The sequence below is a fragment of the Myxocyprinus asiaticus genome, chromosome 34 (genome assembly GCF_019703515.2).
Source record: "Myxocyprinus asiaticus isolate MX2 ecotype Aquarium Trade chromosome 34, UBuf_Myxa_2, whole genome shotgun sequence".
NCBI lineage: Eukaryota > Metazoa > Chordata > Actinopteri > Cypriniformes > Catostomidae > Myxocyprinus > Myxocyprinus asiaticus.
In genome coordinates, this window is record NC_059377.1 from 25,954,488 (window position 1) to 25,969,413 (window position 14,926).

Sequence of the window (14,926 nt, forward strand, 5' to 3'; positions counted from 1 at the left end):
TTAAATCAAATTAATATAATCATTTACCATCCAGATGGTTTTATTAAACAAAGACAGTTATGTTTCAGCTAAAAATACCTACTTCGGCTTGTTTCTTCCTATTAGTTTGTATTTTTTTATTGGTCAGTTGCATTGTATTTGCACCTTGCATGCTTTTGCTTGATTCCATGGATTCAAAGAGTGCTCTTGCATTGTTGCTACTTTTGATGGCATGCTACAGGTTATAACAACTTCCCTCCCAGTTCTCAGAATCTACCAGTCCTTCCTATTTAAGAAACTAAGCTCTAGGCCTATCTCTGCTAATGCTTCCTTAACTATTTAAATATTAATCCAAATAGTCATACGCACACCACTACACTACAAACATGCAAATGTTTTTCATTCATTGAAGCCACAGTTTAGAACACCCGTTTAGGTCACAGAAGAAGTGAAGAGCAGACTATTTAAGTATTTAGTATTTAGCATTTATAAGAAAGACATTTGCATCTTTGTATGCTTTGTGGATTAAAAGTTGCATATTTATTTGGGTGGTGGATGTAACTCATCCTAAAGCCAGTGTGATACTCTAATACAGATACTTTTTTTTAAAAACCGTTACACTTCAAAAGAATCAGTATTTTTCTAGTAAATTATCTTATTTAAACATCTTTAAAACAAGATGCATTTACTTGAGAACAAAATTGTGTAAGAAAATAAGACTTGATTTCAGAGAATATATCTTGAGTAATTGCTATATATAAACTGGCAAATTGCTTTTTATTGACCAAGTAAGTTGCATTTACAAGGAATTTACCTTGGTAGGTTGTTCAAAAACAATCACAACATTCAAATGCAATGTATACTGAACATAAAGTTTCCGATGTGTAATGGTGCCGCGTGAAAGTGCAGTTGAAATTTAAATAGTCAGTACATAGCAGTAATAGCAGAATAAATGGGATATACTGAGTCAAGTGGAGATAAATTAAGAGTAGTATTTGAAAATAAGCCCAGTGCTTAATAAAACATGTGTGAAGTCTGATATCTCTTTGTATTCATTTTTATTTAATTTTATCTTTTGAACCAATGGGCGAGTATGAATGAGGGCCACTGCCCATGGGAAAACCTGCTATTTAAGTGTAAATATCTCTGAATTGTGTTTCATTTATGCTTAAAACAAATACAAAATATAACCTTAACACATAAACTTCACTTAAAATGAATGATCTGAAAATAAGTCTTTTTATCTTTTATCTATTTTGCTTCTCAAATTTATATTTTGGGTGTTTTAAGGATGTTTATTGGAAAACAAGACAAAAATACTGATTAGGGAAAAAAATGTTGCAATGAGTTGCTCCCATTGGCACAAGATGTCTTGACAACATTATATAAAATGCATCTTTCCACGATATTGTCTCTAAAAATAGAATTGTCCAGCACATGTCTTTCCTAAAGAAGCATGGAATTATGTGATACTCACACTAAGGTCAAATATATCATTTTGATTAACCATTTCTTTCCTCTGTGGTGTTAGAGTTACCTTGTAAATTAAACTAACCACTTATTGATAGATCAGTGTATGTTTCCTAATCCTTTTGTCTGTTTGTCTCTGTTGATATGTTTTCTTACATAAGCAAACATAGTGTCTTAGTTTTGTTTTACATGGACATATAGAAAAGGTCTGCTTTATACGTACATGACACACAGAAAACAAAGACAGTGATAATGAGAAGATGAACAAGTGATTAATTTCCTTGTTTATCATCAAATCAGATCATTCCTCTAATTCTCTTGCCAGTGGGAAAATGGGATTCCGCGACCGCATTAGGATGAACAATTCACGCTCTTCTCAGGCTATCCGGAGCAAGGCTTCTCCTTTGCCCCCAGGGAATGTACGCCGCTCACCCAGCACAGAGAATGTTCCAGAAGCCACTAGCCCTGGCAAGGTCCAGAAAAGCTGGAGCTTCAATGATCGAACTCGATTTCGTACCTCTCTCCGCCTAAAACCACGGCCTGCTGCTGATGGTAACTATCTCTGTTCAAATGTTTAGCTTTTTACAGAGACACCACACTCACATACAGTACATTATGCTCATCTAATTATGGTTTGATCTCTTATAGTTTACGGAGTGGGAGAAGAGAGCACAGAGGACAAATCTTACTGTGATGTTGCCATGGAAGATGTGATACCAGCAGTGAAGACCCTAATTCGAGCTGTTAGGTGAGTCAAGGGCTGGGTGGGCAATACCACTACAGAGTCTTGTAAAGAGACTTAAATAGAGTCCTAAACTCAGTAGCTCACTTAATGAACAACTACTCTCAGCTAATGTCGCCATGCATGCCGTTCAGTTTGAATGAATGGTCTTTTGCAAAAGTGACCTCAGTATAGAATCTGCTCTGTCAGCTGTGACCTTTTCACAGTGCAATTACATCAGCTGACTGTTATGGAGACAAAGCGGGGTTAGACTCGTAGAGGGCATGGCGACATTTATTTGCAGGCCCCGCTTCTTGCTTAAACAACCAGAAAGTAATACAAGATGTTCTAAAAATATTGTAAAGTTTTTACTGAAAGGAGAGTTCCCTCTCTGAGATTGGTGGGTGTAGCAATATTTCTTAGCTCAGAGAGTACAGAATGTATATGTACATATAGACAGGGGGCATAGCAACTGATATAATTTACCCCCACTACACCCTGACTTTTTGGGAGTTTCTTTTTGCAGTGGAATGAAGAAAAAAAAATTAAGACCACACTCTAAAAAGTGGATACTTGCATTTGATACATTAAGGAGTTATTTCAACTTAATCAAATTACATTCATTGGTGTAACCTAATGTAATCATGTTGATTCAGTTTTATAAATAATGTTTTTGGCTTGAATAAAACAAATGAAATTTTAGCACTAATTTAAACAAAAACAAAATGATTAAAACAAAAGTTTTTTTACATTGCAAGCAGAAGCTTGTGCCATCCAGTTGCTTTTGCAATAGACTGAAAGAACGCACAACTGTAATCCTACTATGGTTTGCACTTACTTAGAACCACAGGGTGAACATTATGTCACCTAAAAAATATTCATAAGCAAAGCTGATGAACTTTATAATGTGTCCCCTCAAATTGTGCCTACACTCCTGTTTGTTGATGTTAATAAAATCACATATTTGCACCTTGTACATAAACATAATGCACCTGTGAATGTCACACTATAATATTTAATAAAAACAATCTTATATTCAAGCCTTCAATCCTGACCAGTGTATCGCAGTTGATTACAGTAGGTCACATTGTCCAAACAGATTGTCAGTTCAGCGCTCCAGGTGTGTACATGCTCACAGGTGCATCCATTCCTTATGTAAAAGATTCTGCATTTTACATAAGACTCCTTCGATAAGATTGATGTCCTTAAGGAGCAGGCAAATTTTAGCTTCACCGCAATGCTGAGTTTTCACTTTTAAGGGAGGCCCACAGTTTATCAGTGTTCTGCTGTAAGAATCTATGGGGCATGCTTTTCAGGCATAGAATCTGGTATGTTCTAAAAAAAGCTTCTTTTTTTTTCCAATGACCTTCTGCACAGAATGAATCCAAGAACTATAATAATAGCAGTAATAATAAGACAACAATGAGATAGCTGATCCTGTTCATTCTCCATATTTTTACAACAATAATATTGTATTTAATCATAATAAATTATATTAATATTTTTTAAAATAGAAAATACTTCTATTTTACAGTCTTTTGTATACAAATATTTTCATAAATTATATTGTCAGCATAATTTTGTTTTACAAATATAATTATATTTTTATAGAACAATAATACTGTATTTAATCATACTAAATAATATTTGTTTAAAAATCTTCTATTTTTTGTATACAAATATTTTAATAACAAATTACATTATCAGCATAACAATTTTATTAAAATATAATTATATTTTTTTTACAACAGTGATATCGTATTTAATCATAATAAACAGTATTTTGTTTAAAGGTTTTAAGGATTGCTCTGAATGAGCTTGATCAGCTATGAAGACTAAATTATTTTTTGTTCTCAAAATACAGTGGGTTGCAAAATTCCATTAGTAAAAAAAAATTCTTTATAATTTACATTTATAATTTAATTTTAATTATATTTTATTATATTACATTGCATGTATTTAAATAGTAAAATATTATTAAAATTATGTATTTATTACATTTAATTTTCATAAATTATATCATCAGCATAAAATTTATTTAAAGCTACACTATGTAACTTTTGGCCCTCTAGCAGTTAAAAAATAAAACTGCGTGTGTCTTGCGGAAGAAAATTGTTTTGGTAATGACGTAAGTTGTGCTTTGGCTCTGCTCCTCTACGTGTACACATGGATACTGGACATCCAGTAGCGGTTCTAGCTTGTATGGCACCCTGGGCGCAACCCGCTTCAACACGCCCCCAAAAGTTGGTCTGTGTGGGTGCCTCGTGCCACCCCCCCGCAAGATGCCGCCCTGGGCAACTGCCCATGTCGCCCATGCCTAAATCCGCCACTGAGGACATCTTATCAGAGCGAATGGACAAATAAAAAACAAAAGAAAGGAAAAGACGGATATCTGAAAACATGTCATCTGAGCATATAAGTGCCATACCTTATGCTGTTTTGACTTATAGGAAACATTGATGTTTTGAAATAAATGACGTTACAAAAGTTAGGCAATGTTCGTAAACATTAGACACAATGATTGCTAGTCTGATAAGGTCAAACATGGTAAAGTTTTTATAACTGCAGGATATTCTGGCCAAATAGACCACAATAGTAACTAATTTATAGATTGTCGTTGTTACCAACCAGTGGTCAACATCATTTCAAGACTCACATATCCTTGGCAAGCCTAGGACTAAAGGATTTATTTATATAAATGATTGCCAATATAAAGAAAAATATACATGTGTGCTAGCAAGTGAAAAGTTCTGCACAGATTACAGTGTAATTATTGTATTTCACTACACACACACAGACGTGTGTGTGATTACGCAACTATACATAAACCATATAAATAAAATATCTTACCCGTTGAGTAAGAAAAAAGCCATGTCTGGGTCCCTTTTAAATCCTTTCAGATTTCGGAGTTGCCGCCACCTCTGAAGAGCCAAGCCGATGTTTTATTATGGACTCTGTCGCTTTCACTTTTTGCATGTAGACTCTGCTCTGTTCGGGGTTGCTTTGTTTTTACAACCGGTGATTCCCCGGAGGTTTGCCGTTTTGAATGATCCATGGTAAATTTTTCTCATTCGTTGTGACAACAAACTTTCGGCTTCAGCTACTCCCACACACGCGCTACAGTAGCCATATCTTATTATCTCTGCGTATGTATGCAATTTCCCGCGAAATCCGTCCCGACAGCTCTAAAATATAAATCATTATAGTGTATTTAGGTAAATACATCGTTCGGAAGATGGATTTTTGTTGCACTCTCTCATTAATAACATTTTGTTATTTTTTAACGAAAAAAGTTACATAGTGCAGCTTTAAAAACATATTTTTTAATAATTTAAAAGTAGTAATAATAATTAAAAAAATTTTTTTAAGTGAAATCAAAATAGAATCATTTTTGCTAGTAGACATTTGCTCCCCACTGTTTATGGTATAAAATTTTAAATATGTTATGAATATATTCCTGTGTATTTCTCTTGTGGTATTTATTCATGCAGCTATTCTTAGGGATTCCATCTAATATGCAGCTGAGGACCTGGTATTCTAAAGGTGCCCATATAATGATACACTGTTACAATGCATTGCCATCAAGAGAGAGTGTCAGCATTTTAAGGAAACCCTTGGAGGATGGAAATAAATGGGATATGTTTTTTTCACTCTCTCCTTCTCTTTTTCCTTACCCTCTCTTTTATCCACACCTGAGACCCGCCCTGGCAAAATATGCAGCTACCTGCAAAATTAAAAGAATATAGACAGCAAAAAGCCTAAACTCTGGAGTCATCAAGAAACTTGTTTGTTCAGTGGAGGAGGTTGACGTACGCTGTGGACCAGCTGTGGATCTTCTCAGATCTCCACTGATACTGCACCATCACCCAGGCAGAGATGCACAGTTCAACATTTGCTGTTCGCACACACAAGCTGTTCCTACAAAACTATGAAAAAAAAAATAATAATAATTTATAAAGAAATAAAGTCCTCCTCAGTAGGTAGATTTCACCTGCACTGGTACAAGCTGACTTTTGTCCAAGCTCAATTCCCCCCCCCTGCTGGTTGCTAATGGATAGAGAGCTGAGGAATTTTTGTATTTTGAGAAATGAAATAAGTGTTGCCATGTCCATTTATTATTAGTGACATTGGACTTGTTTTTTCATTAAGTTGCTTATTTATATGAGCATATATCGCAGGGTTTCGGGGTTCATTCCAGAATGCAGTTGCATATTTCGGCTTGGTACTTGGCTTCCATATCACAATGAAGTATGACCGACCAGTACAAGCAGTTGTCAGATATTCCCTCCTACAGTCCGAGAGCAATCTACATAACATTATTATTAATCATCATTAGTCTGTTTCCCCTCTCCTCCTATGTTTCTGCTTTTCTCAAACCCTCCCCTACCCCTATGATGTGTAAATGTGCTCTTTTTCCTTTACCCATAAATGTGTATGCATGAAAAAGATCTATTAAAGATTATTAAATTATTTAGATGGTCAGTTCTACATGAAACCTAGAGAAAATGGGTTGCTTATTTTGGGCTTGTTTAGCCAGATATGGTTGCTTGTTTTTGCAGCAAGATCTGGCAACAATACAAAATTGGCTCTATACCAAAGACAGTATACCCTCAGAAGAGTATGACAATTTGAGTGGGCCTATTTGCTGATGTTCGGATTTCTGTTGAGCCAGCAGGGCTAGAAAGTGCAATATGACAATGATAAGAGGATCAATGCAGGTGAGGGCTAACATGCCTGTGTTTCATCTTCCCTGGCTGTGACAAATTCTCAGACATCTGGCAAAAGCACTTTACGTGAAAAATGAAGCAGTGTGTCAGTCTAGGGCATCTCTAACGATGCTCGGCTACAAACAGTAATTTATAGTACTTTTTCCGCTGCTTTCCTGTTTACCTTCAGAAGTTCTCAGAGATAAAAGGAAGATTCTGAATAGCATTCTTAATAGTCAGAGTTGATAAAATTGTTTGCAATAAAAAAAATTCTCTCTGAAATTTTTTTTCTCTGAATCTGTTTTTAAATAGTTAGATAACAAGAAAAAATGTATTATGTGTTGCGTCTTGAGTAAAAAAACAACTTTTTTTGGAGAGAATTTTTGCCCGAGAATTTTTTTTTTCTGTAGGACATAGGTTTAGGATGGCACAAAGACACCTAAAAAAAAAAATCACCTAGTGAAATAGTTTTTTCATCTTAGGGTTCAGGGGTCTGTAACACCCCAATAGTCTATTGGAAACACAGAAATTTACGACAAACTGCACTGTGAGTCAGTGAGTGTTGCATCAGTGGCATTGGTGTAACGCTGGTGAGACTGTGCCTTTTCAACCCGGGTTCAATTCTGTGTTTGTCGTACTTTATTGTATTTTATTACAAAATACCATGGTGGTACTATGGTTACTGTAGTAAAATCATGGTTAAATTTTGTAAGGGAAGGTTAGGGTTAGGTTTAGGAGTAGGGGTTGGTGTAGTGTGTCGGTGGGACTCTAAATAAACACACTGCAGTGATGGCCCTATACTGTTAGTATTTAATTAGGGGTACAAATAATATTTGCCACTATTTGCACTGGGGTGTAAATAGCATCTACCTTTAATTGCACCAGGGTGCAAATAGCATCTGCAAAAAAATAGTAATAATAAATCCTGTTAAATTAATGGTTAAAAAAAAAAAAAATAAGACAGGCAGCTGTGGTTGCCAAAAATTCCCCATAAAAATTTGGTGACAGTGTTCCTGTACGAAAAATACTTTGACGAAACACCATACTAACACACTGTAACTGTTCAAGAAGCGCTATTCAGTTGTGTGTGCATCAAGTAACATACAACACGACCAGTAGAGTCAAACTGACAAACAAATTACTCTTATGAGCTGTTTTTTTTTTTAACCATATGGGCAGAGGTCCAAACGACTGCTGAAGCAGTGCATAGATGGTGCTGTCACATGTTACTTTTGGCAGCGCTGTTCAGAATGGGCCAATCACAATCAAGTATTACTTGTTGAGGATTTTAAAAAATATTTTAAAGAGACTACTGTGGTGGATTTCACAATGAATCAATGATTTTCAGTATGAATCCTTGCAACTCTCAGTTTTAATTACAAATTACTCTCCAGCGTGAAGAAATTCTCCAATGAGATGTAAAACGTTCTGAATTTGAATGCGGATCAATGGAGGATTCAGTTTTGTGAGCTGCCAAGCGTCCCTTGTGTAAAGACAGCTTTGTGTCTCACAAAACAGGTTGTTTCTGACAACATTTGGGTCAATATCAAAATGTATTGACAAACGTGTCCCTTGACTTTATTTTGTCATGGAAAAGCTTTCAAATAGCAAAAATAATGATAACAATAATAATAAAAATCTTTAAAAGGTAGCATTCTATAACCTAACCTTTAATAATATAAAATGGCTTGACTCTGTTTTGCACATTGTTTTTTTTTTTTTAGAAAATATATTTGAATTTGAAACAAATCCTTGTCCCCTGGTACACCACTTCAATGACATTTACAGTTATTTATGTGTTTTTACTTTTTACTAAGTTTTAATACAAGCATGAGTGCAAGGCCGAACAACTGTGCAAAAAAGCAAAACAAAATAATTATTAATAATTTAAATAATGTAAAAATAATGTTTGTCCATTGATTTCATACCATGGGTGTTATCAATGTTAAAAGAAAAATGTTAATGTTTTAAAAAAAATAAATAAATACAGAAAGTTGTAAAAATAATTTTTAAGGTCAAAGTTCAGAGGTTGCTTAAATATGCATATAGTGATTTTCCCAGCATGTTAAAAGTTATTTATTCACATTTTAACTAATATTTTTGAGATATGTTGTACTTGTAATAAGTGGTGTTTTATAAAAAATAAATTGAATGAATAAAATACTTTTATTTAAAATTAACAAATAATGAATTCTCATAATGAACATCGAGCATAGTCCTTGAAAGCAAATAAAAATGTGCTTGAAAAGTCCTTGAAAGTTCTTGAATTTAACTTTGAAGCATCTGTACGAACCCTGTCATATATCTTAATAAACATAGTCAAATATTGTTAAAATTATGTATAAGTTCATAAATATAATATAATATATTTTCACTGTAAATCGGTAACCACAAAAAGGTAATTCATTCTTTTTTACTTCCAAAATCAATCTTATATCATTTATAATATAATATATACTACGGTAACCTTTTTTTTGCATTGTATTGTTCTGTTAAAATTACAAACATTTGTGTGTATGCAATACAATATTTATATATTACAGATATTATAGATTTTCTTTCTCTTGCCCTCTGAATCTCACAGGATTGCTCTTGGCATACACGGACTGCAGAGAAAACCCGTTATGTGTCAGATCCAACCTTATAACACACAATATATTGTGTATATGCTTTTCCACTGTGTTCACAAAGTGTCATAGTAATTACCAGCCATGATGTGGGGGTGTATTCTCTCCCTACAATGACTGTTTAGTCATTAGAGTCACTCATATGATTAATAAGGCCTCTTTCTGTAATTAGTCCTGTTACACTTTAATCTTGGGCCTCATTTCACGTCTGTTTGCTTTTGTTTGCATTATTTCTGTTATGCCTGTGAGGCTTCTAGTTCTGCATTTAGGGTCATACCAGTGTGTTTATTTGTTTCATTTGAATGTAGGATTCTTAAATTCCTGGTGGCCAAGAGAAAGTTTAAAGAAACCCTGCGGCCATACGATGTAAAGGATGTGATTGAGCAGTATTCAGCTGGACACCTTGATATGCTTGGCAGAATCAAAAGCCTGCAGATGAGGTTGTCAATCAAATCACAAAATCACACTATTTTAACATAAATAAATCAAAAAGACAATTTAAAAAAAATAAAGATTCCCTAAAAGGTCAAGCTTAAAACACACCATTTTTCTTGACAGGGTGGATCAGATTGTAGGCCGTGGTGCCATTCCATCAGATAAAAAGGTGAGGTCTGAAAAAGGAGAGAAAACTCCTCCCGAACTGGAACACATGGATGAATTAAGCATGATGGGGCGTGTAGTTAAGGTGGAGAAGCAGGTAAGCTTATTTAACTATAAATATTGAGAATATAGGGAGAGTGATTCTAATTGGATGAGTTGCACATTCTATGTTGACAGGGGAGCATTAATGCACGGGCTTAAGCCCAGGGGCCCAAAATCCCAGGGGGGCAACCGGCCATTTGCTCAAGGGTCTGACGATGAAATGTCGAAAGATGGCACAACATGTTCAAGCCCTGGGGTCTTAAAGTATCTTAATGTGCCCCTGTATATTGATGGACCAAATTGCTGTGTTGCTTGCCAATTTTAATAAATGTAACTATATGTTAAGCATCTATTCAATCAACCTGATCTTATGAAAATTCTGTAGCTGTGGCAACAGTTTTGCAAAATTACATTAGGTGGTTCATTACATGTCTTGCGGCAGTTCTGAGGTGAAATGTCCACTGAGTGGCATTTAAAGCGAGTTTAATGTTCTCCCAAACAGATGAGGTTTTTAATTCTCTACCGAATTTTAAATCAACAAACCTACCATCCATCCATCTTCTAAAGCAGCTTGTACTATATAGGGTCACAGGTAGTACTGGAGCCTAACAAACCTACCTCCCTATCTTAAATCTAAACCTAACCCATAGTTTCATTAAAAGCAAATGTGAGATGAAAAATGTAATAGCTGAAGCAAGACTCAAAACTATTTTGGAGGACTGAGAAGACTGAGATAACTTAGATATATCGGAGTCATTCAGAAAGGCAGGGGCGTAGTTTCCTGGGGGAATAGTCAAAACAAGCAAGTACAACCCCCAGTATTTATTGAAAAGCAGCTAATCAAATCTTGTTAGTTTTTCTTAGAGAGTATTAAAAAATAGGTTACACTGTAAAACCTAATGCTCAAAATAATTGTTTTGAGTTGGGAAATTTATTTGATACAAATTAGTTCAAATAAATTAACCTTTATGAGTATTTAGAACTTTCTCTTTCTTTTGAGTTCACAAAACTGATACCTTTTAAGTAACCTGAATTGTTTTATTGTTTTGAGTTTAATGAACTTGTCTTTTTAAGTTACAGGAACTTAAATTTAACTGAAACTGGGCAAGGTATTTTCGAGCATGCTTTGCACTTGACAGGAAGAGTAAATGTTAAAATAAAGTGTTATATAATGTTCCTTTGTTTAAGATAAATGTAAAGGGGGAGACTTGTTAATCTTTAATGTTTTGTTGTGTTATTTAAAAGAGTTTCTGTTATGTTAAAGTTCTGGGGGGTTACCATTATGGTGAATAGTAGAGCCTGAGTTTAGGTTGAGGACAGGTACAATTTAAGATTGTTCTACAGTACATTGATTTATTCAACCCGATCTCATGAAAATGTGTACATATTTTATGAGTTGGCTGTTTCATATGATTTTGTTTGTATACATTTGTACGATTTCATCACATTCAAATGTCTGGATGTGTAGTTCTGCAACTTGCTCAAATAAGCTTGTAAATTTAGTTGGTTATGTTATACAAACATTAAAATCAATATCATACGAATTTGCCAAATTTAGAAAAGTTGTACGAATCCTTATGATTTTGCCGTGAGAGTGTGTTGGCTTTATTAGTTGAGCAATTGCTATGCTAATTAAAGTTCAGCAGGTAGGTGTCTGATTAGCATGCATTCAGCATGCTAGCATTCACTGTGCTAGCTAGTACTAGTGAGGTAGGTTCCCTTTACTTGTAGTATGTAAGTTGAGCTTACATGGTAGTTTTAAGTTCATTCAAATAGTTATATTTAAAGTGCCATCAAAATGAATGAGTTAGCACTCTCAATATTTCAAGTTAAGAGCATCTATAGGGCATCTATAGTGTTTTCCCTCCTTTCCTTGCAGCCCATTTCATTTCATATAATAGAGTGGGGCTTCTGAAAACTGCTGAGATGCAACAATATCGCACACTAATTTCCTGCACATTATCAGACCATTGAAAAATTGCAATCAGTGCAATAGATCTTGCCACTTCCTCTCTTGTTATCAAAAACAGTGTAGAAGCAGCCTAAAAACATATTTTTATTTCTCCCAGGTGCAGTCAATTGAAAACAAGCTGGACCTGCTGCTGAACTTCTATTCCCAGTGCCTGAAAAAAGGCTCGTCCCATTTTACCCTGTCCTCTCTGCTTGAACCTGACTCAACCTCTGACTACCACAGTCCCACTGATCAGCGCGATCTTTTCCCCTCCGCAAACACCCTTAATATCTCCCACTCAGACAGTGGCAACATGGAATGACCCACATGGGGCGACTGAAGAACTGAGGTCACCCAGCAGCCCCAGGCTGACTGTAGCATCAGGGCACTCATCCAAAGGCTAAATACCTCCCTACAATATCCCAGCACCAAAATACTGCTGCACCCTTGCATGGGTTCTTCCTTTGCACAGTGGATGGTGGCACCTTGCTTCCTCTGCTAGACTATGCCATGCAAACACCCTGGTATTTCACAATGTCCGATTTTTGTTTGTTTGCTCCTAGTTATGGTAAAACAAAATACTCTTTCTTTTCCAGTCAACTATCATGCTCCTGTGCCTGTTTGCATTTCATTTATCAGGAACGTTTTGTCTGAGAAGTATTGTTACATTGAGGTTTACTCGGCTTTCTGTGTTGACCATTTGGAGTCACACCAGTAGATGGCAGAGTTTAGTTTGCTAAACTACTGAGTACCAACTCTTATTCAGTCTTCCAGAACATGTTGGGACAAATCACTGTCATTGCTCCAAAACTGTCTCCTCTTTTTGATTGAATATGTTAATTGTTGTACATTAATTTTTTCATTCATGTTATTTCTTTCTGGAACTCTTGGTGCCAACATTGTTTCTTGGTTTTGCGTTGTCATGGGTTTTTGATAATCAATAGTCTCCCAGAGCAATTCTATTTTTCTGTCTTTTTTTCTAACAAATCAGGGCATTGTGAATCTGATCTGAATAGGATTTTGGACTCTTCTTCACGGCCTTGGCCTTACACTTTGACCTGATGCAATAGACTCCTTGTGCCACAAGAATTTGCTGTGCTTCAAATGAATGCACTGCATTCAGTACTCTTACCTTGTCTGTTTATCATTACCATTATCCTTCAAGTGAATGGCCTCAAAGACAGGAGGACAGCATGATGAACTCTGTAACCAAGGGATATTGGACGGCATCTTCAGGAAAGCATCATCGCCAGTCATTTTGTTCTTTGCATGAATCATCAGCTCTCACTTCTTGGCACTTCAGACAAGAAACAACATACCCAAATGGGTTTATGTAAGGGCCTAAGGTTTCCCTCCCGTATTGTGGCAAACTCTTGGAAGCATGTTGGGTCACTCTTTTCTGCCACAGCATTATGAAAGCCATACTTGCAAAAAACACAAACACACACACACACACACACACACACACACACACACACACACACACACACACACACAAAATAAATAAGCAAAATTATTCTTTAATGAAATAACCAGCATTAAAGTGCATGTTAGAATGAGGCAGTGCTTTGATTAGTCAAGTTTGTTTTAATTTAGTGGGATTAATTATAGAGGCTGTTCATATGCCCCTCTCTGCCTTGCGGCCCATATCCTCATTCTGCATGTGCGTCAGAACTCCAACAATCAGAGGGCCACTGTTCGGAAGTCTATATTTCTTTCCTCCCTGTATGCGACTCTCAAATAGTTGAGATTAGATTGAGATTTAACACGGAGGTCTTACACCAGACTGTTAACCTTGCTATGACCTGACAATGAATACCTTGCTTTTGCTCCTTTTATCATCCCTGAGAAGTCAATAGGTCAAAGGTCTGGCACGATTAAATACTTATCATGCATTTTCTTCTCTCTTGTGATCATTCAATAAAAAAGTAATTCTCATGTTCTCTCACACATGCCATTAAAGGGATAGTTCACCTAAAAATGAAAATTCTGTTATGATTATCATCCTGATGTTGTTTCTTCACTGTGAATGGTGACTGAGGCTAGCGTTCTGCCTAACAAGTAATATGGGAGTGGAACAACATTGGTAAGGAAATGATGATAGTATTTTCATTTCTGGGTGAACTGTCCTTTAACCTCAGCCATGTACAGACTCAAAAGTATTTGGGAGGACTGAGAGAACTGAGATATATGGACAAAAGTATTGGGACACCTACACGAGCTTTTATGACATCCCATTCTAAATCCATAGGCATTAATATCAAGTTGGTCCCCCCTTTGCAGCTATAACAGCTTCCATTCTTCTGGGAAGGCTTTCTACAAGATTTTGGAGTGTGTCTGTTGGAATTTTTGCCCATTCTTCCAGAAGAGCATTTGTGAGGTCAGACACTGATGTAGGATGAGAGGGCCTGGCTCGCAATCTCTGTTCTAGTTCATCCCAAAGGTGTTCGATAGGGTTGAGGTCAGGGCTCTGTGCAGGCCAGTTAAGTTCTTCCACACCAAACTCATCCAACCATGCCTTTATGGACCTTGCTTTGTGCACTGGGGCACAGTCATGCTGGAACAGAGAAGGTCTTCCCCAAACTGTTTCCACAAAGTTGGAAGCATAGAATTTTTCAAAATGTCTTGGTAAGCTGAGGCATTAACATTTCGGAAAATTCTTTGCTTCCAACTTTGTGGAAACAGTTTGGGGAAGCCCATTTCTGTTCCAGCATGACTGTGCCCCAGTGCACAAAGCAAGGTCCATAAAGGCATGGTTGGATGAGTTTGGTGTGGAAGAACTTGACTGGCCTGCACAGAGCCCTGACCTCAACCCTATCGAACACCTTTG

General features: G+C 36.1%; 1 protein-coding gene across 1 annotated transcript in view; it reads left to right on the forward strand.

The window, feature by feature from the left end:
* LOC127425347 (potassium voltage-gated channel subfamily KQT member 4-like) overlaps positions 1–14,339 on the forward strand; it is an 87,256-nt gene extending 72,917 nt beyond the window's left edge. Inside the window, exons 10-14 of the mRNA XM_051671260.1 lie at positions 1,775–2,001; positions 2,098–2,197; positions 9,812–9,943; positions 10,062–10,200; positions 12,215–14,339. Coding sequence (XP_051527220.1) covers positions 1,775–2,001; positions 2,098–2,197; positions 9,812–9,943; positions 10,062–10,200; positions 12,215–12,418 — 802 coding nt within the window. The 3' untranslated portion in view covers positions 12,419–14,339. The remainder of the gene's footprint in view (positions 1–1,774; positions 2,002–2,097; positions 2,198–9,811; positions 9,944–10,061; positions 10,201–12,214) is intronic.
* Positions 14,340–14,926: the final 587 nt, after the last annotated feature.